Source organism: Pogoniulus pusillus, chromosome 30 (assembly GCF_015220805.1).
Source record: "Pogoniulus pusillus isolate bPogPus1 chromosome 30, bPogPus1.pri, whole genome shotgun sequence".
Classification (NCBI taxonomy): Eukaryota; Metazoa; Chordata; class Aves; order Piciformes; family Lybiidae; genus Pogoniulus; species Pogoniulus pusillus.
The window spans coordinates 2,900,385-2,923,311 of NC_087293.1; the positions used below are offsets into that span (position 1 = coordinate 2,900,385).

General features: G+C 51.6%; 2 protein-coding genes across 4 annotated transcripts in view; both read left to right on the top strand.

Annotated features, from left to right (window-relative positions):
- Positions 1-12,205, top strand: part of SEPTIN5 (septin 5) — a 47,279-nt gene extending 35,074 nt beyond the window's left edge. For all 3 annotated transcript variants that reach the window (XM_064168839.1, XM_064168837.1, XM_064168838.1), the window contains exons 2-11: positions 1,152-1,248; positions 1,760-1,846; positions 2,503-2,626; positions 2,785-2,919; positions 3,523-3,640; positions 3,959-4,060; positions 5,508-5,604; positions 6,516-6,651; positions 8,035-8,137; positions 8,660-12,205. In XM_064168839.1, the coding sequence (XP_064024909.1) occupies positions 1,239-1,248; positions 1,760-1,846; positions 2,503-2,626; positions 2,785-2,919; positions 3,523-3,640; positions 3,959-4,060; positions 5,508-5,604; positions 6,516-6,651; positions 8,035-8,137; positions 8,660-8,716 (969 nt within the window). In that variant the 5' untranslated portion in view covers positions 1,152-1,238 and the 3' untranslated portion in view covers positions 8,717-12,205. The remainder of the gene's footprint in view (positions 1-1,151; positions 1,249-1,759; positions 1,847-2,502; positions 2,627-2,784; positions 2,920-3,522; positions 3,641-3,958; positions 4,061-5,507; positions 5,605-6,515; positions 6,652-8,034; positions 8,138-8,659) is intronic.
- Positions 12,206-12,299: 94 nt separating this feature from the next.
- On the top strand, positions 12,300-16,185 carry GP1BB (glycoprotein Ib platelet subunit beta). Its single transcript, XM_064168840.1, has one exon. It carries the CDS (start codon positions 14,737-14,739, stop codon positions 15,313-15,315), a length of 579 nt encoding a protein of 192 aa, XP_064024910.1. The 5' UTR covers positions 12,300-14,736; the 3' UTR covers positions 15,316-16,185.
- The last annotated feature ends 6,742 nt before the right edge of the window (positions 16,186-22,927 follow it).

The following is a 22,927-nucleotide window of genomic DNA, read 5'->3' on the forward strand; positions in this document are numbered from 1 at the left end:
AAGACCAGAGGTGCTCAGGTGGAGAATGGATGAAGTGGCCAGGGTGGGTGGCACCTGTGAGTGGAGCTGTGAGCACTGGACTGTGTGTTGAGCCCATCCTGAGGGCAATATCTGGAGCAGGTCTGTGAATCCTGCAAGTGAGCCACGTTCACCTTTCAGGAGGTGCCCTGCACGACCAGGCTGTGTGTCCCTGGGGGGCAGTGTAGGCTGCGTGGTTGCTTGCTCCTGGCTGTGGCATCCATGGCAGGTGCTCCTGAAATCCACTGCTGGTCATGCTGCTCCTTGAGTGCACTTAGTGTACTGGTACAGAGCGTGTGCCACACTTGCAGGGTGGCTGTGGCTTTTGTGCTGTAAGAGGGCACTGAGTGACAGGAGGCTGTGCCTAGGGATGGTTAGGCAGTAGCTGACACCCCAGTAATGTAATGCCTTCGCCCAAAGCATCTCGCCTGCGTTATCAGTGCTTCTGCATCTTCCCACTTGCCATGCTCCTTGAACTTCTGTCTCTTCAGAAATAACACTGAGGGATTACTCAGGATTTCCTCTTACTCAGCCAGGAGAGGCTGTGACACAGCAAGAAATAATCTCCTCTTAGGTCAAGCGGGAGCCAAGCCACTGCACCTTCCCTAGTCACAGCTCAGGACACCACAAACGCTGGGCTGCCAGCTACAGAGAGTTTTCCTTCTATCACAAGCAGCTCTGGAGGGAGGGATGTAGAAATAACTCTGAAAGGCCTGGGGACAGGTGACATCTGGTGACCCTGCTTGTGAAGGGAGCCTGCAGCTGTGTGGGAGAAGCAGACTTAGGAAGGCTGTGTGTCAGTAGCAGCCCCAGGTGTACTTTCTGGTAGGAATAGCAGGATGTACCTCTGCTCTTGTATTCTCTGTGCTGGGCCTTGTTGGCTGGTGAGAGCAGCTGAGCAGGGCTGTGCTTGGCAGGAGGTGGTCCTTGGTGGCCACTCGCAGGAAGGGCAGAAGTGCTTGAGCTTAGAGGTGTGTGCCCTGCCCCACACCATTGGCAGCACAGGGACCAGCCTCTCCTCCAACCCTTGGCTCTGCCTTGGGCTTTTGGAATCCAGCTCCCAGTTGCTGTGTGAGGCTTGAGGAAGAGGGGTGGCCTGTGCTGACCTGCTCCTCTCCACCTCTGCCCTGCAGGACCATGAGAAGCAGTATGTGGGCTTTGCCACTCTGCCAAACCAGGTCCACCGGAAGTCTGTGAAGAAGGGTTTCGACTTCACCCTGATGGTTGCAGGTGAGAGTGCTCATGGATGGAGGTTGTTGGGCCATACGGTGGGTGAATGGAGTGGACCAGATCTCACTTCCCTTAGGTACTCCCTTAGCTCCTGGATTTTTCCCTCTCACTGTACTGGTCCTTGCCTTAGGCCTTGCTTTGCTCCCCAGCCTATGTTGTCATCTGACAGTTCCCCCAGGAGGAATGGACCCCTCCTGACCACTCCAGCATGCTTCTCCAACAGAGTGGCTGGTCTGGGTGGTGAAGGCAGAGCCAGCCAGGGGCCAAGGGAAAGGAAGGAGAGGGAGAGTGGAGGAGCTGAGAGATCACATTTCTACAAGGATTGAGACATCTCGCAGCAGAAATCCTCCCACTGCTGGAAAAAGGCAATGCCAATAACCAGCTTCTGACAGCTCATCTCCCTTGCTTCCTCTGGCTCAGGACCCAAAGCCTTGTTCAGTTTCATTTGTAAGTCAATTAGTGGGCCTTGTTACTTGCTTTTCCCTCCTCCCCTTTGCACTCTGCCAATTAGGAGAGTCGGGTCTGGGCAAATCCACGCTGGTGAATAGCCTGTTCCTGACAGACCTCTACAAAGACAGAAAGCTCCTCAATGCGGAGGGTAAGTTGGGGACAAAGCAGGGTGAGTGGTTCTTGTGCCTGCAGGTCTAGGCTGTCCTACGGCCTAGTACTGTGCTTCCTTGCTTCACTGGCAGCTGCAGGCTTGCTGGGTCCCAGCCCTGTTGTTTGGTGCTCTGCTCTCCTTCTCTGGCTGCAGAGGCGCTAGTTAGTATTTGATTAAAAAGGGTTTGTCTGCAGGACTTCTCTGCCCTGTGTGATCTGGTATAGGTGATCCTGCTCTGGCAGGGGGGTTGGACTAGATGAACTTTTGAGGACCCTTCCAGCCCCTGATGTTCTGTGACTCTGTGCAGGGAAGATGAGGCTACAGAGCAGCACTGGCCCTTTGGGTTCAGGTGTTGAGCTTTGGCTTTTGTTTTTGGGTGCTAGATTGTGGTAGGGATTTCCCTTCCCAAGTGACTGCACAAACTGCTCTGAACAGCTGAGCTCCAAGCACTTCAGAGGTCTGTATTCTGAGCCTGCTTGCTGCTGGCCTCCCACAGTACCATTCCCTTGAGGCTCCTTAGAGCACGATCAGAGTTTTTGGAAAGCCATGTTACACCTTGTGCTCGGTGATAAGGAGGGAGCTGGCTTGTCATGGGTGTGAGTGGGCATCTCCAGGTGTACTGCCTGCCTTTAACTCGCATGTTCCTGTCAAAGAGAGAATCAGCCAGACAGTGGAGATCGTCAAGCACACAGTGGACATCGAGGAGAAGGGTGTCAAGCTGAAGCTGACCATAGTGGACACACCAGGCTTTGGAGATGCTGTCAACAACACTGAGTGGTGAGCAAGCCGCTGCTGCCTTCCTCCTGATCCTTGGTCATGTCTTGTTTTCTGTGGGTGCTTCACAGGAAGGGGGTCTGGCAGTAGGAAGAGGATGATGCTTTCTCATGGCCCTTTGGAGCCACTGTGCTGTTAAACAGGTGGGTTTGTGTTCCCAGCTGGAAGCCCATCACTGACTACATTGACCAGCAGTTCGAGCAGTACTTCCGTGACGAGAGCGGCCTGAACAGGAAGAACATCCAGGACAACCGAGTGCATTGCTGCCTCTACTTCATCTCACCCTTCGGGCACGGGTGAGAGCCCTCACGCCACGGCCAGAGAGTCCCTCGTGCCCGAGGGTTGCCCCACAGTGGCTTGTACATTGGCAAGGCTGCTGGCACAGGAGAAGAGATGTCTGGATGCTGTCCCTCAGCTGGGTGTCACCTCACCTCCCTGCCCTGTGCTGTGGTTATGCAGAGAGATCTCCCTCAGGCCTTACAGCCTGTCTGGGGAGCCAGAGAGATGATGGCACACAGACTTGTGTCTTCCTGCCTAGCTAAACCTGACTGGTGGGAAGGAAAGGGAATTTTAAGCTGCCTTTAGTGCCTGCCCCTTGCTGACTCTTGTGCCAGGCTGAGCAGCTGGAGGGGCCATGTTGGCTGCCCTGTGGCAGAGTACAGCTTTAGAAAGACCCCGGGTTGTGGCCTGGGTACAGCCTCTGCCTGAGCCATTCAGCAGCTGAAATCTGAGAGAGCTTTCCTGAAGATACAACTCTAGCTGAGGGCTGTCCCAGTGCTGCCCCAGGCTCTTGTGACATTGCTGTCCTTTTCCCTTCATGCTGGGTGGGTAGAAGGGGTTGGAGGGAGCACTGCCCAGTGCATCCTTGCTAACAGTGTCCTTCCTTGTTCCTGCTGCAGGCTGAGGCCTGTGGATGTTGAGTTCATGAAGGCTCTGCATGAGAAGGTCAACATTGTGCCCCTGATCGCCAAAGCTGACTGCCTGATCCCCTCTGAGATCCGGAAGCTAAAAGAGAGGGTGAGTTGCAGTTTCTCTGCAGTGGTGACAGGGATGGGCTGAGGAGGGAGTGGAGAGAGAGAGAGGGCTAGAGATAGATTGTGTGTGTGTGTATTTCTCTGTGTACACATAGACAGTACCTGCAAATCTAACTGCAGCACTGCTGGGCTGTGAGGAGGGAAGTGGCCTGCAGAGAGGCCAGCTGAAACTGCAAATCCTTTTGCCATCTGTGGGCTCCAGCAATCCTATGATCCTGTGGTGACACACACAGGGAATAAACCCAGCTTTTCTGTCTTGTTCAGAGTTGTGTCCTTTTGGTTTTGTCTTGCATGGACTCAGATCCGGGAAGAGATTGACAAATTTGGCATTAAAGTGTACCAGTTTCCTGAGTGTGACTCTGATGAAGATGAGGAGTTCAAGCAGCAAGATAGAGAGCTGAAGGTAAGAAACCTGCTCAGCAGGTTACTCCAGAGGAAACCAGAGCTGCCCTCTGTGTGCCAAAGGCCTGCCTACGTTGGCCGACATGGTAGATGGCCATGAGAAAGAGCTGATGTTGGTGGTGGTGCCATGAAGTCAAGTGCAGCACGAAGCCATGGCACTTACGCTCAGTATCACAGTATCACAGTATCACCAAGGTTGGAAGAGACCTCACAGATCATCAAGTCCAAGCCTTTACCACAGAGCTCAAGGCCAGACCATGGCACCAAATGCCACGTCCAATCCTGCCTTGAACAGCTCCAGGGACGGCGACTCCACCACCTCCCCGGGCAGCCCATTCCAGTGTCCAATGACTCTCTCAGGGAAGAACTTTCTCCTCACCTCCAGCCTAAATCTCCCCTGGCACAGCCTGAGGCTGTGTCCTCTTGTTCTGGTGCTGGCCACCTGAGAGAAGAGAGCAACCTCCTCCTGGCCACAACCTCCCCTCAGGTAGTTGTAGACAGCAATAAGGTCTCCCCTGAGCCTCCTCTTCTCCAGGCTAACCAATCCCAGCTCCCTCAGCCTCTCCTCGTAGGGCTGTGCTCAAGGCCTCTCCCCAGCCTCGTTGCCCTTCTCTGGACACGCTCAAGCATCTCAATGTCCCTCCTAAACTGGGGGGCCCAGAACTGAACACAGCACTCAAGGTGTGGTCTAACCAGTGCAGAGTACAGGGGCAGAATGACCTCCCTGCTCCTGCTGACCACACCATTCCTGATGCAGGCCAGGATGCCACTGGCTCTCTTGGCCACCTGGGCAGTGTCAGCTTTCCCTTGGTGTACCCCAGCCTGCATGTTTAAGATGAGGCCTGGGTTGTGCAGCATTTGTCAGCGCTTCTGAGAATGCCATCAGCAGGGACAAACAATTTGAGTGATGAGGCACCACTGTGACACGAGTTGCACAGGGGATGACAATATGATCATACAGACCTGTCCAGAGGCTCCAGCAGCCCAGGCCTGACCCTCTCCTGGGCTGAGCCAGCCCTGTGTGTGCAATGCAGTGTGACCTTTCTCCTGTCAGAGCTGCAGTGGCAGCTTCTCCCTCTGAGCAGGGGAGAGCACAGCCTGTACATCCCTGCCTGGGCAAGATCTCAGTGAACATTCTCCCACTTGCTTGGTGTCCCAGCCTCTCTGCTCTGGCTTCTTTGTAGAGCTTTCCCTTAAAAAAGGGATGCAGGACAGTTTCTCTCAGGATGGCTGAGGTCAGGCTGGGCATCCAGGCTGTCAGCAGACCCCAGTGCTTTAGGTTTTAATCTGTAACTCTCTCGTGGAGTCTGTGCTGTGGCATGTGTGGGTGTCCCTGTGCCTATCCTACCAGCACCTCTGTGTTCTTCTCTACCTGAGCTTAGCCCTTGGAGGAGGGCTCTGTGGGCAGCCCCAGGCTGAGCTGGGCTCAGCAGTGCCTCTCGTTGCAGGAGAGTGCTCCCTTTGCGGTCATCGGCAGTAACACTGTGGTGGAGGCAAAGGGTCAGCGGGTCCGGGGGCGGCTCTACCCTTGGGGCATTGTGGAAGGTAAGTGTGGAGCTGGGAGCCGGCACTGGAAGCAAGGGGCAGGCAGGTATGGGAGAAGCACAGGTGGGTAGGGATGAGAGGAGAGAGCTTACCTCAGCCATGACTGTCTCTGCCACCTTTGGCTCGTGGCAGGGGACAAGGTAAGATAGAAACAGAGGCACTGGAACCAGCGCAGAAGGTCTGTACTGGGGGCATAGCAGTTAGCCTCCTCTGAAGCCATGGCAGGATGAAGAGAGGCTCTGCTGTGAATGGCAGAGTGCACTAGGATGGGGCTTATTAAAGGGGGAGGCTGGGCATTGCCAGTCTGTTTGCTAGAAGGAGGCTGCTGCCCTCAGCGGAAGTGAATCATAAACCCTCCTGCAGCTGCACCTCTGCTGCTGCTGCTGTGTGTGCTGGAGTTGCTGGGCTGATGCACAATGTGTTTGTCTCTAACTTTCCTCCTTTCTGAAGGGAGAAATTTGGTAAAGCCCACAGGCAGAATGATGACCCTGGAATGGTCATTTTGCTCTGTTGCTGCCTCCCACTTGCTAGTGCATTGCTTTAAGGTCCTGCAGGTTTAGATCCCTGAACAGAGAAGAGGAGCAGCTTTCCCCCCAGCACTGGGTGTGCTCACTGCTTGTAACAGTGACATCCATGTACCTAGGAGCAGCATCCTCCTGGATGGCTTCATTAATCCTCTTGCTCAGAAGAAGTGACTTCATCAGCCTGGCCTCAGCATGGAGAAACACAGAGCATCAGCAGCGCCAGGGGGAGAGCCCTGAGCAGTGGTGGGGAGGAGCGGAGGGAGGATGAGGAAGGAGTCCTGGGCGTGGAAGAGTTTCAGTCCAGTGTGGGTGGTGGGAGGTGAGGAGAGGCTCCCTGGAGAGGGCTGGTGGGGTGTGACGTCCAGGTGCTGTCCTGTTGCTCGGCAGTGGAGAACCAGGCACACTGCGACTTCGTGAAGCTGCGGAACATGCTGATCCGCACGCACATGCACGACCTGAAGGACGTCACCTGCGACGTCCACTACGAGAACTACCGAGCTCAGTGCATCCAGCAAATGACCAGGTGGGTCCTCGCTGCTTCAGCCAGAGGTGGCAGTCTCTGTGGTGCAGCTCATCAGTCAGGCTGTGGTTTTGCTGGGGACGTGCTGGGCTGCGGCCTAGGGAATGGCGCCAGGAAGTATAGCGAATGCAAAGCATGTGGGCTGAGCCTGTGGTGGGGATGCTTCCTGCCTGAGGATTCTTGAGCAGATCTTGGGAAATGAGCCAGGAGATTCTTTTGAAGAGGTGTTCTTAGGTCTTAGTGAAACACATCCAGCCTAATAAAAGAAGGAATAAACTATTTCTTTGATGGGCAATAGCTGTGTGCATTCTGCAGTTCTGTCCTGATGTCAGCGTGACCCTTGGGATGCTGCTGCTTCTCAGACAACAGAGCCCAGGCAATTAAAAAGACTCTAATGCATCTCCAAAGATTTCTCTGCATTGTCTTCCTGTTGCATTTGATTCTCTGTGGTTTTAGTCACAATGAAAACAGAAGACAGTACAGAGTTCTCATTCAAAAACTCTTTTTCCCTGTCTCCTTTCCAGGGCTGAGATATGGGTGACAAATTCTAGTTTTAAGTAGGTCTTGGCTCATCTGTTTTAAACCATCCCCTTCACTTCCTGCCTGAACTGGCAGGGTAGCTCTGTAGTGCCACGTTGCAGAGCAGAAATGGCTGTGCTGCAGCAAGGAAGAGTCTCACATGTGTGCAGGCATGCAGGTTAGCACACCCTGTTAGCACAGAGCGCATCTCGGCGTTTTGGCATAGCAGACAAGCCTGCCTTTTTCAGCAGTGAGAATACTGACTCCCAAAATAACTGTGGTAAATGCTAGAGATCAGTGAGAAGTGTCACAGCTGCTATTTAGGTAGGCTGTGTATCTATTTAAAGAGGAGCACAATGAAGAAGCAACTGCTCAGCTTAAGAAAAGCTTACATTTGGTACCGTTTCTCATGCCAGGGTTAGTTCTTTGCCAGTGAACAAGTCTCATAAAACTAGAGAGTGGTCATTCCTAGCAGCAAGAGAAGGATCCTCTAGAGAGAGGTTTTGGGAAGAGATCCCAAACTCCAGGACTGGAATTGACTCAATAGTAAATCAGTGGTGACTCCAAGTGGTGAATGCCTGCCAGTGACATCTTGAATTCCCCGTTTCAGCCCAGGCCACCTGTTCTGTATAAGCCTACTTTGGATTTCCTGTTAGCTACCCAAAACCTCCTGTTTTGAAAACTTGTGTGGCCTGGTCTCATTCTAATCCGAGTGCTAGGTTGGCCCACAGCACCTCCTTCTGGCTGGGCACATGCTGCCACGTTGCTGGCAGGTCTGCTGCTGTGAGTGACAACCCTTGTGGGGTGACACCAAAGCCAGCCAGCCAGAACCATGACTGACTGCATTTCTCTGCTCCATCTCTCTAGCAAGCTGACTCAGGATAACAGGATAGAAAGCCCAATCCCTATCCTGCCTCTCCCAACACCGGACACTGAGACAGAGAAGCTGATCAAAATGAAAGATGAGGAGGTGAGACACATTTCTACCTGGGTGTTGGAGCTGGAGTTTCTTTAGGATTGCCCCATGGAGGCTGTCTTAGGCTTCCCACTCCTGCCTCCCACCATTATGGGCTCATGATGCAGAGGACAGGGTGTGAAAGCTGAGGCTGCTTCTCTCAAGGAAACACAGCTGCATTCCACCCTAGATACAGATGCCTCTGTGCTCAAGCAGGAGTTACTGCTCTGAGGACATCACAGAATGTCAGGGGCTGGAAGGGACCCTGAAAGATCACCCAGTCTTAACCCCCCTGCCAGAGCAGGATCACCTATACCAGATCACTCAGGAGAGCATCTGGGCGGGTTTTGAATATCTCCAGAGAGGGAGACTCCACAACCTCCCTGGGCAGCCTGTCCTGTCTCTCTCAGAGTGAGCAAAATCCCTTTGTTAGCTCTAAGGGCCTGTCTCCAGGGCAGACCACCAGTGCAGACCACCAGCTCCCAGCCACAACAGATCCCTTTCCGACTCCTCCTTCTCTGTCTTTGTCTCATGCAGTTACGGCGGATGCAAGAGATGCTGCAGAAGATGCAGCAGCAGATGCAGGATCAGTGAAAGGCAGATCCTCAGAGGACAGAGGGAATCCCCCAGTGACCATCTGAGGCCTGGCAAGAGCTGTGGACGTATAGAAAAGGTTTCCTGTTGTATAGAGACTTGTGGGCAAGGGCTGCACCCGCACCCTCTAATTTATTAGCAGTGCTGGCTTTGTGGTCAGCTGGATTGTGGAGGAGGCTGTTCACTTAACAGTTTACTGATGTGTATTTCTTTTTCAAGAATGGTCTCTCTTTTCTCTCTTTTGGTTTTTGGTTTTGGTTTTGTTTTTTTTTTTTTTTAAGAAAATAGCTTGGGAAGTCTCTAAGGCATCCTAAAAAAAAAAGAAAAGAAAAAGATCTCTTTCCCATGTACTAATCTGTTGTTTGGGAATGCTCTGGTATTTAAAGTCCTGGTTTCTCTGGTGTACAAACTTGAAGACTATCTGTGTCAATGCACGTCAATGTTTACTCCCAGAGGAGGTGCTGTGCCTCCCTCCCTGTTCCCCTTGTCTGGGTCTGGGGCCAGCATGAGCATTGTAAAGGCAGCTCTACCCTTCTGTGAGTTTTCCTGGCTTGGGTTCCTCTGCCAACAGACACTTGGGGCCAGGTGACCTGCTCAGGGCTCCTGATGGTTGTCTGGTTTCTTGCCCAGGTGTTTCTGGGTTTTTTTTGTTAGTTGGTTGATTTTGGTTTTCCTATCAAGAAACTCCAGGATCTTTGCACTGAGCAGCAAGAGACTGAGTCTCTTGAGGCTGGATAGAAGAAAACACCTTCTACTGCTCTCAGTCATGTCTTTCTGGCAGAGAGGATGAGTTATTGACTGTTGCCTGCAAGGAGAAGATAATAGGTGTGAACAACTTTCCAGCCATGGTTTCCTCCCATGGCATGCTGGAGGTGTTGGTAGAGGAACTCCATGGCCCTGCAGTATCTGGGTAAAGATATCTCTTGTTTCAGCTCTGGTCATCCAGCTGCAGTGTGTCAACAGTGTCTGTTCTGAAAAGGACTATGCTAGCCAGAGTGCTTGGCCAGGACTTCCCAGGAAGAAACCCCTGGGCTGAAATCCAATCCAAATTCAGAGCTGTACCCTACCCCCAGGCTTTGTGGTCCCCTAAGTGCATTGCTTGCACTGAGCTTCTCCTGGAGACAGGGACAGTTTTTGTAGGCTAGCACAGGAGGTCTGCAAGGCACCTTTCAGGCAGGTGTTGGGTCACTGTGGCAGGTGCAGAAGACTGAGCGCAGCCCAGCACGTTTGGCACTTATTCCCCTGCCCTTCCCCTGGGACTCAGCCCTTTTCCCCCTCCCCAGTCTGAGGCTTTTCCTGTCTCAGTGCTGGGAAGACTGGTGGGTCTGCTGAGCAGAGATAAGAGCACTCTTTGGGCAGCAGCTTCTGTCCCATTCTTGCTTCCTGTGGTATTTTTAACTTCAGCCAGAGCAGAGCCCTGCAGTGTGATGTGCCTGGCAGGGCAGGCCTCACCAGCAACACTGCTACACTTGCAGGGACTTGGGGCTGGTGGAGGGAAGGACACCTAGCTCTGCCCTTCAACTCCAGCATGGAGTGCTGCCATGGGCTGGGCCCTTCTGCTCCTCTTGGTTCCTAGCCTGATTCCTCTGTTCCCTTTTCCCTTTTGTATCTGCTCATCTCTGACTTTCCCCAGCAGATCTCCCTGGGTAGCAAGCACGTTGTTGGCCAGGAATAACCAGGCCCTGAATTATGTTTCTAGAGTACTGCATTGGTCTGATTCCCCCATGGGGCTTTAGAGTCCTGATCAGGGCTTGTCCAAGTGGTGAGTAGGTTGGCTGGTTCCAGTTATTCACTGTGTGGAGCTTCTGCTTAGCCATAACATGGGCACTAAAGGCAGAGAAGAGACCCTGGCACATTGTGGAAGGACAAAGTGAGAATGGAAGCCCCTTGGCAGAAAAGTGCAAGCTGAGCAAGGGCAGTGGCCAACAATGGTGGATTTTTTTTTTCCCATTCTTGACTGTATTGGGCTTATAAGTGACAGTGGCAGTGCCAGCCTAGGAGAGGGGAAGGATTCTGCTTGCATTTGGTAATGTGCAGGACCAACATGCTTAAGGAGGACGTACAGCCTTCCTTAGTGTGATGTGCTTGCCTGAGCCAGCCTGAAACAGGAGCTTCCTGCAGGTTTTCCAGAGCTGGCTTGCTGCTGTTCAAAGCAGGAGGACTGCTGAGTTCTCAGCTTTATCTCTGCTAGTGTAAGGGGAAACACCCTGCAGTACCTGCCTGCTCTTTTCTCCCCCTGGTCCTGTCTGTGAGGAGGATGTTCTGTTGCACGTGAGCCCTGTCCAGCTGGAGACATTCCTCTTTCAAACAGATTCATTCCTAGAAGGTAAAGGAGACTTTTACCATTTAGCATGGACATAGAAGAGCTGACAGCTTTTCTCTCAGGCTGGTGGTGGAAGGGCCATGTGCTGGTGAGAGCACAGGGTCATAGGCAGGCAGGATTGCTGAGGGTGAATCTTTCCCTGGTCCCCCTGGGTGAGGAAATGCCCATCAGCTCAGTGCACATGGCTTCTACATCGGCAGTCACAAGTCTGTCCTCTGCAGAGAGCCATTGGCTACCAGCTGGCAACGATGATTCAAGTTACACTTAGAAAGAAATGCACAGCAGTGAGGTACCAGAGATGGCTTCTACAGATGGCAGTGGTACTGCTGAAATCCATCTAGGAGGTTCCCTGCCCAGAGTTTGAGGGCTGCCTGGATTGGGATTAGAGACTGGCTTTGGGGGACACCAGGGATTCTGGCCTGGGAGATGGCATCTGTTTGTCAAAGGAGGAGTGTTGTGCTGCTGCCTTGAGCTGCACAGTAAGCAGACATGAGACTCCTGAATAAATGTAGCTTGGCAGTGAGAAGTATGGATAGGAAAGTAATTTAATGTCGCCCCTCAGGCAACCCCCCACAGCCTCATATGCAACCCCCTGCACCACCAGGCACATTCCCATGCCCCTGCCAAGCTTTGCCCTGCTGAGTGAGTCGCTGCAGGGGTTGGTGTCCCTCTCCACAGAGCTATCCCAGGCTGCAGCTGGGGCTGTCGGTACCTCTTGGACCCTGTGCCTGCCTGGGGAGGGAGTTGTGGCATGAACTCCTCCTGTGCTGCTGCTGCTGCTGTGCTGGTCCTGCCTGTGCAGTCCTGCTGCCTCCTGCATGCCTCCTCCCTACAGGAAGAAGGGTCCCACTCTTCATGCTCTCAAATGGTGTTTCCTGCTCCTCCTCAACAACTCTGCTGTGCTTTAACGCTGGCTTGCTCCTGCCATGCACCTTCCTCAGCCCCTGCTCCTTTCCTAGGCTCTTTGTTTCCTGTCCATCTGTTGGGTCATTATAATATATATTTTAATTTTTTTTTTTTGGTAAATTTCTGTTTGAACATTTTGTCATTGTCAACAAAGAAAAATGAAACCTTTAAAAACATATCCATTTTATTAAATGATTATTGTTATTATTAATGTTTACTACCTGAATTGATCAGTGAAATAAATACATGCAAAAGGCCAACCTCTTTCTGTTTCATTTCCAGTCCCCTCAGGCAGCATTGCTGGTACATTGAGCAGAAGAGAGTGCAACTGACCCTGTTTCTCCTTATACCTAATTCTGTGGGACCAGGCTCCAGGCAGGGCCTCCTGCATGGGATTTCTGGCCTGTTTACATCAGAAGCTAGACAAGATGATCTTGAAATTCTTCTGTCTTTAAGCTTCCCCCAGGAGCAATGTCTAAATCAGCTATGGGCAGCAGAGCAGGATCCAGTCCCAGGAAATCCATTCTGTGTATAGCCAAAGAAGCATTGGAGTCTGTGCTGCACACAGAGCCACAAGGAGTCTGGCTCTAAATCAGCTTGGTGTCACACCTGGCCTGACCACCTGCTTGTAGAAAAAGGTAGCACCAAGTGCATGAGATGAGGTAAGTTAGCTGAGCAAATATACCCTGTGGTAGTCAAGCTGTGCCCAAGTGGAAAGCAGGCCCTGCAGGAAAAGCTGGGTTGGTTTGTTAGCCTGAGAGCACTTTCTCACTCTGCCTGCCTGCTGCAGTGAAACAAATGAAATTATTTGCTTTCTAGTAATTTAAATATTAATTACTTAGAGCATCAGGGATTGTTCCCTTGGTTAAGGCCAAATTCTGCTGTGGTTTACACCCTAAATTACCTTGGCATAAGCCCACTCAGGGCATTCATCGTTTTGCTCTGTACAATGGAGAGTTTGGCCCAGTGGGCAACAGCTGCAGTTGTGTCCTTCCTCTAAGGAGCACTGCCAATGCCTGGGGGTCAGGCTGATGGCAGAAAACTGTCTGTGAAGGTGCAGTGGCCTCAAAGACAAGATTCCACCTAAATGTAGTTTCAACCCTTGGACTTAACCTGTTCAAGTGTTTGTTTAATGCAGCTTCCAAATAAAAGATGCAGTCAATCTTTCTCAGTACCTGCAAGCTGTGCTTGCTGAGAGCTGCTAACTCACTTGGCTATCCAGGTTCCCTTGGAACACTCTTTTTTCCCAATCTGTTGTCCTTTCTATGAAGGAATTACTTTGATGTAGACAGTGAAACACCAAGAGTTACATTTTAACAATAATGAGAGGATGCAAGTGCCAGGAGGGTTTGTCTTGGTTTGATTATTGACACCAGTGTGGTCACTGGAAGTCCATTTCTCTCAGCAGATCTTCTACTGATAATTAGGAGTAGATTTGTGTAACTGCCTCACAAGGGAAACCTGAGGGTCAGCACACTGCAAAGGACTAAGTTTCACCACTCTGCCACATACAGTCTTCCTGATGAGATGGGAAACCAAAAGCACAGTGCTCAGGGAGTGTGGTACAAACCAGTCACATCACCTTCCAGGTTGAAATGCATTTTGAGTTACTGCTTGGCAACAGACTTTGAAATGTTTCTTCTGGGCTGAGTATGCTGGTCCAGAATCACAGTTATCAGCACTGTCAGCATCTCTCCCAGCAAACATGTTCTTGTGAGCAGTGCCAGCTCCCATTTCTTGGAAGACTTGCTCAATGAAGCCTCTGCTTCCGGTGACATGCAGCAAACGTGCAGGAAGGCCTCATGTGGGAGGTGTCCCTGGGATGAGGCTGACCCTTATCTTGCCTGCCAGCTGCAAGAGGATTATCCAGAAGCTCAGCTATGCAGCTGCAGGAACTCTTGCACTGGCTGGACTGCCTTGAGACCTTCATCTTGTGTTGTAAAGCCATCAAGAAAGCAAGGATTGAACTACTCTGGTAAGTCAACAAAGCTGTCTTCTGTTCTTTTTTCTTCTCATTTGGTTGACAGATGGCACAGCAAAGCTCTGTGGCAGGTGTGTGTAGTTGTTCTCCTAGAGAAGTTACAGCAGCTCCTGTTTGGCAATGGTAGGAGACTGCAGTACAAAGGGAGCCTATTGACCCCTGTTTTCCAGCATGGTCACAGCTCCAGAAGGTGGTTGTGAAAAACTCTTCTGATCTCCACCCTTAGTGGTCAGCACTCTCTCTGCTGGCCGAGGACTGTTTAAACACTTCTTTTCAAACCTGGAAATGCTCCTTTTTGTTTGTGGTAACAGTACATTTATTTCTCAGCCTCTTGCAGTTTGCATGAACAAAGCTTTGCTCACAAGTGCAATTCAGAGCTATGATAAGGCACCAGCAGTTTTATATTCTAATTTTTGATTCCTTGGCACAAATTTTCTTGGCTACCCTAGTAAAGTGCCTCAAGTAATACTGAAAACACAGGCAGCTCTTGTACACTTCTGAGAACTGGAGAAAAAAGATTTGATGGCTGTAGCTAAGCCTTCCAGTAGCCATCTGTTCGTATCCCACCTCAAATCCAAGATTGGAAGACCAGGAACGTTCTCCTATAAAGCAAATGTTATTTGCACAACACCTCTTTTAACTTTATTCTTTCCAGAGTTCTCACATCTCCTGTAAGGACAGCAAAGCCACTCACTTGCAGAAACTCATCCTCGGAGCAAACCAGCGCAAGGCCTGGGCTGTGGTGTCTGTCCCGCAGTGCGTGGGGTGTCTACTTATCCAGACTCACCAGAGGAGTGTTTACAAGTGAAGATGAATGGTGGAATTCTCTTCTTGTCCCTCCTTGGCTTCCTCCCGTTCGTGACACCCACATGCCCTGTGCCATGCAAGTGTGCCACCAACATTATCGACTGCACGTCAAAAGGCCTGACTGTAGCAGAACTACCAGTTGCTTTCCGTCCTTCAGCCGAAGTTATCCACCTTGCTTACAACAAGCTCACCTCTATTCCCAATGGGCTCTTTGACAACCTAAGGAGCCTCCAGGTAGTCTACCTGCAGGGCAACCCTTGGGAGTGCAACTGTGACATCCTCTACTTGCGTTCCTGGCTCCAGTGGCAGCAGAACCGGACCTTATACAGGGATGTGAGATGTACTTCCCCAGCTCACCTTCAGGATCGGATCATTGCCTATCTGACAGAAGACGAGATCATCTCCACCTGCCAGTACTGGTACTGCAGCCTGGCTCTCCTCTCTCAGCTCTGCCTCTTCATTCTCCTTCTCCTCCAAAGTATCTTGGTTATCTTCATCATTGTCTACCTGCAGAAATTTCGGAGAATGACCGCTGAAGCCCGGAGCACCACCCAGGATCTGCACCAGCACGTAGATACCTGAGTATCATCTTCAAGAAGTCCCTAAACAGTGATTGATTTCACACGACTGAAGGCTCTTCTCCCTCTTGGGTGATGCTCTGCTGAGGTCATGTGGCTTGTGGTACTGAAAGAGGCCAGTTCAGTGCAGCATCTGATCTGACTGCAGTCTGAAACAGGGCTCAAACTCATCAGACACTTGCTGTATTTCCAAAGACTTGATCGTGTGGGTGTTCTAGTGCTTTAAATTCTGTAGTGTGATCTTGATTGCTTTGCAGAACTGGGAGAGGTTCTGATTTGGTAGACTAAGAAAATCATAAACTGCACTAACCAGAAGTGACTCAAACTGTTCATGAGCTCGTAGGGGCCTACAGTCCTTGGTCCCTTCTACGCAGAGTATTTCTGCCATACTTTCCACTGTGCTTCTCATTGCATTGGGTCAGGTGAGGGCAGAGGCAGACAGTGAACACTTAAGATACTGGACTAGGACAATGGAGAAGTAGTTTCCTTGGTGTTACCACAGCTTGCCTTAGTGACTTTGAGTGCTTCTCCTTGCCCAGTGTTTGGGGGGAAGGGAGTGAATGTTCAGAAGCCTAGCCCGCTTCACCCTATCTCCATTCCTTTAAATCTGCTTGTGGTTTAATACTGACTTCCATGCATACTGAGTCAGACTGGGACCCCGCATGATTAGGAGAAGTTCAACCTGAAGCCAGGAGCTGTGGAGACCAGAGGCTCTTTCTGACTCTGCTTGTGCAGCACCTGGCACAAGAGAGCTGGTTCTCTTTGGAGCCTCAAGCTGCGACACCTACTGAAGTGCCCACAGCTGGTTATGATGTCCCTTCATTATTTTTGGAACAAAGCAAAATTGGAGTAAAACAGTGGTGCATGATGGCAATGAAGCAGTGATGCAGGATGGTGTGAGTTGGGTTTCTGCTCTGCGCTAGGTGTGGCTCCTGTGCTCCCTTACACCCGGGCTTTGGGCCAAGCAGAGCAAATAGCGAAGGCTGCTTTAGATGTTAACAGGGGTGCGCTACAGCGTTGAGCTACCGAGCTCCACAGTAGCTGCTCCCTTCTAGCTCCACGAGGTTGCTGCTTATCGTTGTTACAAATGACCTCGGGCACAAACCCATGGGTGCCAAAGACAATACGAAATGTTTTTGTTGAAAGGGAAGCAAGCGGCGCTGGGCAGGAGGGAGCCTGCGCTCTGCCCGCTCCTGCAGCGAGCGCACAGCCTCCTCTCACAGGTGCGTGAACCGAGTGCGTGCATGCATCGAGGCCGCAAACGAGTCCCTGGAATGATCCCCATGTGCCTGCCTCATCCGGACACCGCTGCTGGGCTTCTCTGTATGTCCTGGCTCTGACACCCCCCGCACAAGCGCAGTAGAAGCCCCGCCAGTTCCTTCACTAGTTCACCGCGGGGAGGCACATCTCCCCCCCCGTTCTGTTTGCTCCCAGCACGGATCGTGCTCCTGTGTATCACATTCTGGTGTGACGGGCTGGAGGGGAAGAGTGGCTCCTGCTGCAGGAACACCTGCAGGGTGATAGCCCTGGCAGCTGCTGGTGTCTGGCCCCGGCGCTCTCGGGCTCCAGTTCTCACACCAATGGGGCTGCGCCAGCAGAGCGGCCGCTGGGTCGGCGGCGGAGGGCAGGGGGCAGGACCGGCGGGAAGCGGCTCGGACTGGCGCCGCGGCGGAGGGCAGGGGACAGGACCGGCGGGAAGCGGCTCGGGCTGGCGCCGGCGGCGGAGGGCAGGGGGCAGGACCGGCGGGAAGCGGCTCGGGCTGGCGCCGGCGGCGGAGGGCAGGGGACAGGACCGGCGGGAAGCGGCTCGGGCTGGCGCCGCGGCGGGGGGCAGGGGACAGGACCGGCGGGAAGCGGCTCGGACTGGCGCCGCCGCGCGCCCCCTAGCGGCCGCGCCCGGAGCCGGCGGCTCGCGGCTGCAGCCCGCGCGCTCCCTCAGGCGCGAGGCTGCCGGGAGCCTGTGAGGGGAAGGCGGCGCTGGGCCGGGCCGCGCTCGGGGCTGCTGAGGGGAAAGGGAGGCTCATGGCGCCTCTGCTGTGGGCTGCTTCACTGCGGCTCAGCTCCTCCCAGTGCTCCGTGCCAGCCCCCAGAGTATGGAGCACTGCAGTGGCTTTGCCCCGGCGTCGAGGCCCTCCCCCTGCCGGGAGGGCTGGCTGTAGCGTGGCGGGAGGCCTCGAAGGCCGAGGAAGATGTTCACCATGCTGATGTGCCTGGGCCAGCCTGATGTGAAGTGACACAGCTCTGCCTCAGGAGCACAGGTATAGTTCACAGCTCTGCCTCAGGAGCACAGGTATAGTTCACAGCTCTGCCTCAGGAGCACAGGTATAGTTCACAGCTCTGCCTCAGGAGCACAGGTGTAGTTCACAGCTCTGCCTCAGGAGCACAGGTGTAGTTCACAGCTCTGCCTCAGGAGCACAGGTATAGTTCACAGCTCTGCCTCAGGAGCACAGGTGTTGTTCACAGCTCTGCGTCAGGAGCACAGGTGTTGTTCACAGCTCTGCCTCAGGAGCACAGGTATAGTTCACAGCTCTGCCTCAGGAGCACAGGTATAGTTCACAGCTCTGCCTCAGGAGCACAGGTATAGTTCACAGCTCTGCCTCAGGAGCACAGGTGTTGTTCACAGCTCTGCGTCAGGAGCACAGGTGTTGTTCACAGCTCTGCCTCAGGAGCACAGGTATAGTTCACAGCTCTGCCTCAGGAGCACAGGTATAGTTCACAGCTCTGCCTCAGGAGCACAGGTATTGTTCACAGCTCTGCCTCAGGAGCACAGGTATAGTTCACAGCTCTGCCTCAGGAGCACAGGTATAGTTCACAGCTCTGCCTCAGGAGCACAGGTATTGTTCACAGCTCTGCGTCAGGAGCACAGGTGTTGTTCACAGCTCTGCGTCAGGAGCACAGGTGTTGTTCACAGCTCTGCCTCAGGAGCACAGGTATAGTTCACAGCTCTGCCTCAGGAGCACAGGTATTGTTCACAGCTCTGTCTCAGGAGCACAGGTATTGTTCACAGCTCTGCGTCAGGAGGCCTCTTTCCCCTTTTCCTGTCTCTGGCGTCTGTTCTTCCGACACTACCTGTGGAGGTGGCCTGCCTGGATGTTGCAGTGTAGCGCCTGAGGGAATGCAGTTCCAGCCCAGATTTGTTTTTAATTCCGAGGTCTGCACCTTGCTGGACTTTGCAGCCAATGCACCTTCTATTGGGAGCTGCGATTCCGCTGCAGTGTCACCAGGGGTCCCCTAAGGGGAGGCAGAGCTCCTCCGGGGAGCCTGCCCTGCGAGGGTGCCCAAACTCATGCTTCTTGAATCCTCCTGTCACTTTTAAATCTCTAATTTTAAATATTGTTAAGTGCTGCATTGATTTTTTTTTTCCCTGAGGAAAAGCCTTGCCAGAGGAATGGAAATCCTGTTTTCTGTCTTGTTCTCCTGTAGTGTTCTTTTCTCACAGTTGAGATGCAGATGTGTTAGAAAGTAGCACGGCTTACTGCCTTGCCTTCACCCTTTCCTTCTCATTTCTTTAGGTCTGTTATTTTAGCTATTTTGTGCCTGTTGTTGAAGTCCTTTTCCTTTACTGGTACATGCAAGGAATGTACAAGGCCTTGCAAAGTGTGTTAGTGTGGCAGAATGAATCCCTGGGTTTGCCTGCAGATTTTTAGCTGAATTTACCTTAGTTAAGAGGATGCTGCTAATGCACATAGACAGGTTCTAACAAATACTACTAAAGACACAAGCTCAGTTGTTGGGAGAGGCAGGACTGGAAGCAGGCATGATCCTGACCCTGTGACTGCTGAGCTGCCTGCCTGTCATCACTGCCATAGGGTGCTGGAAACTCATCAGGACTGGTGTGCCCACAGAGAACAACTGCTGACTTTAGATTCACTTCCCTGGGGAGGCAGGAGGGGTCTTGACTCTGCATGATTAAGTCTTGGCACTTGAAAGGTAAAAAGCCTTTTTGGCATCATTTGCACCTGTGAAGAATGTGACTAGCCATAGCACTGTGATAATGAATTACACTGAGTGCAGAGTGATTTGTATGCCATGGCAGCATGTTTAATCCATAAATCTAGAGCCTGTGTGTCTTGGCATCTCCTGGCTCAGAAAGCTGCACCTCACAGATGCTTACTTGCTCCACTGACTGCAGAGGATCTGCTGTGCTGCTGCTGAAGAGAAAATTTACTTTCTTTCTGAAGGGAGGGACTGTGCAAGGCTGTACAGCGTCTTCAAAGGGAAGCTAGTGATGGAATTATGGCAAAGATAAACGAAAGCTATTAGGCTGCTTTGAGAGTAACTTCCTAGTATCATGGCCAGTCCAACAGGATTGGGCTACCGGGCCTGCTGGACAGGCTGCTGAATTACCAAAGACTGAAGGTGCTTCCAAGCACCTTCTGTCTCTGAAAGATACCAGATTAAAAAGCCTTGGGAAACCAAACAAAAGTGTGTTTGCAGTCTCCATGCTGCAGAGCTCCAAACCTGGCATGTCTAAAAAGTAGGCCAGCACTTCCTTGGTGAAGTTCCAAATGACTGGTAGATTGTATGGGGGAAGAAGGCACATTGGTTCTTCTTTCTTTCAAATTCCTGGATAAATATCATCTTGGATAAATATCTTGAAAGCAGCAAGTTGCAGTGACAAGGTTTGCTGTGATGGTTTGGGAATTACCTCCCTCCCTTTTCTCTTTTGAAATCACCCAGACTAGACTCAGCCAGATGGAAGTTAAGGAATGAAGCTTTATATTTACAGCTTAGCACAATATACAAGCAGATATTTACAATATATACAGCAGGTGTTGATCTTTTGGAGGGTAGGAGAGCCCTGCAGAGGGACCTGCACAGGCTGGATGAGTGGGCAGAGGCCAGTGGGGTGAGACTGAAGAAGGCCAAGTGCAGGGTTCCACACTTTGGCCACAACAACCCCAAGCAGTGCTACAGGCTGGGGACAGAGTGGCCGGAGAGCCAGTCAGAAAAGGACCTGGGGGTACTGGTAGATAGTAGCTGAATGTGAGGCAGCAGTGTGCCCAGGTGGCCAAGAGAGCCAATGGCATCCTGGCCTGGATCAGGAACAGTGTGGCCAGCAGGACAAGGGAAGTTATTCTTCCCCTGTACTCAGCACTGGTCAGGCCACACCTTGAGTGCTGTGTCCAGTTCTGGGCCCCTCAATTCAAGAGAGATGTTGAGATACTGGAACATGTCCAGAGAAGGGCGACAGAGCTGGTGAGGGCCCTGGAACACAGCCCTGTGAGGAGAGGCTGAGGGATCTGGGGTTGTTTAGCCTGGAGAAGAGGAGGCTCAGGGGTAACCTCTTTGCTGTCTACAACTACCTGAAGGGAGGTTGTAGCCAGTTGGGGTTGGTCTCTTCTGCCAGGCAACCAGCAACAGAACAAGGGGACACAGTCTCAAATTGTGCCAGGGGACGTCTAGGCTGGATGTTAGGAGGAAGTTGTTGTCAGAGAGAGTGATTGGCATTGGAATGGGCTGCCCTGGGAGGTGGTGGAGTTGCTGTCCCTGGAGGTGTTGAAGCAAAGCCTGTCTGGGGCACTTAGTGCCATGGTCTGGTTGATTGGCTAGGGCTGGGTGCTAGGTTGGACTGGATGATCTTGGAGGTCTCTTCCAACCTGGTTGATTCTATGATGCTATGATAGATACAGCTATATACAGAAATCTGTAAGTTAAAAGTAATACAGAAACTCAACACCCCTCCTAGAAATCAGAGTCCCCAGGAGGGGCTCCCAACACCCTTCTACCTTCTTTGCACCCCTCTACCTTATCTCAGAGTTTGCCTTACATGCATAGTCTCAGACAGAGACCCACACACTGACACTGACTGTCCTGCTCTGTCTTACCTATGTTTTGTGCTCTTGTTTTTATACATCTCAGCAAGCCTATGAGTGAAGTAGACATCACCATTGTTTCCTTTTCACAGCCTATAATCTATTTTTTCTCACTAAAATATTCCAATTTGCCTCAAACTAGCACAGTTTGCTCTGAAGAGAGGGTGTGCATATGTACTCTATGTCTAGATAGACATAGAGCTGCATGTTCCTTGGAAGGACAGGATAGACCACTGCTGGAGAACGAAAGATTTAAGCATGTTTAGCCCAAAATAAAACCAACTTATCCTCTTAAACCCGCAAGTAATTTTCTTCCTGTCTTAGGGCATGCTGCTGCTCTGAAATGTTTGTGATGAAAAGAGAATGTGCTGGGAGATAGTTCTTTATATTTCTGCCTGACAGTTCTGAAATCAAAATGCCAGGAATGTCCTCTGTGGGTGGCTAATGCTTTAGGTTGTGTAACTCTCTGATCTATCATCCTCATATCCAATAGCTGATGGTGCCTTCTAACCTGCCCTGTCACAGTGTTTGATGACACAGCAATGTCATTCATTTTGCATGGAAACAGAGCTCTGCTCATTCCAGAGCCCTTGCCTGCAGTGACGTTAAGTGAGTGTGCTCAGAAGAGGGCAGCAAACAGCTTCTCATCTGTTTACTTCCACTAGTAAAATCAACGTGAGATGTGGGCCTGGAAGAGGACGAAGGCAAGCGTGTCTGCCCAAATAGACTGACAATGATGTTCCAAGCAGCAGATATTGCCTTTGGAACCTGTAACTCCTAGTTTGAACAGTCCTGTTCTTACTGGCATTCCAAAACATGATACTAAAACTGAGAGGGGAGGAAAGGGGCATTGTGTTGCTATGGGTGTGATGGAAATAAGTGTTGGTTCTCTGTGGGGTGTTCAGTCTGAGCTTTGGAGAGCTGAAATCCAGCCCTTGGCAAGTGATGGTAAGAGCTGTGGGTTTCTGCTGGCATGCCTATTGGAGATGGGAGGTTGCCTGAAGCATGGGTGGGGAATAGGTGCTCAGAGAGTACCCCAGGGTTTGGTAGGATGCAAGTGCAGAACAGCTCAGAGTTGTTTGTGTTGGCTGTGTGTCCATGAACAGAAAATGCAGAGGCTGAAAGATCAAACGCCCTGCTGCACTGGGAGGAGCCGTGGGGTCTGACGTCCTGTGAAACTGACAACGTCTCTTACAAATCATAGCCCTTAACTTGGCTGTCTTTCATGGGGTGCAAAAGGGCTGGGCCTGTGTTTGGGGAGCTTTTCTCACTGGGGGTTTTACCTCCAGCATTCTCAAGCTCACCAAGAGGTGGTGCAAATGCCCTCACTTGCTTTGCATCTCCATTACCTGATCTTTCAACACAGTGTTAGCAAGCTAAATTTTTTTTCCCAGGATGAGACTTTAATTCCCTCCTATTGATCATGGTCAAAGAAGAGAGCTGAAATGGAGATTTTATTCCAGGAACAATGGTCCCCTTATGTGCTGTGTCATGATCTCTATGAATGAACCTGCTGGTGAAATCAAGGCTTTTCCCCAGGCTGTTTTGTACCTTTCTCAGGTGAATCTCCATATTAGATCAGCTGCCTAGATTCCTGTGGGGAGAGAGAAGGGAGTTTAAGCATGAAATCTTTGTTCTATGGGGACGTGAGACAAAGTGACTGTCAGTGAGACTTGGGCTTCATATTTAGGCTACATAAATTCCAGCATGCTGCAGTGAGGTTGCCCACATGAAAACCTATGAAGCAGAGGCCACCTTCCCTGCATGTACATGTTTTTCTACCATGTAATAATTCTCTCC

Coding starts and splice junctions, on each gene's coding strand:
- GP1BB (XM_064168840.1), top strand. CDS start 14,737: ATGAATGGTGGAATTCTCTTCTTGTCCCTCCTTGGCTTCCTCCCGTTC.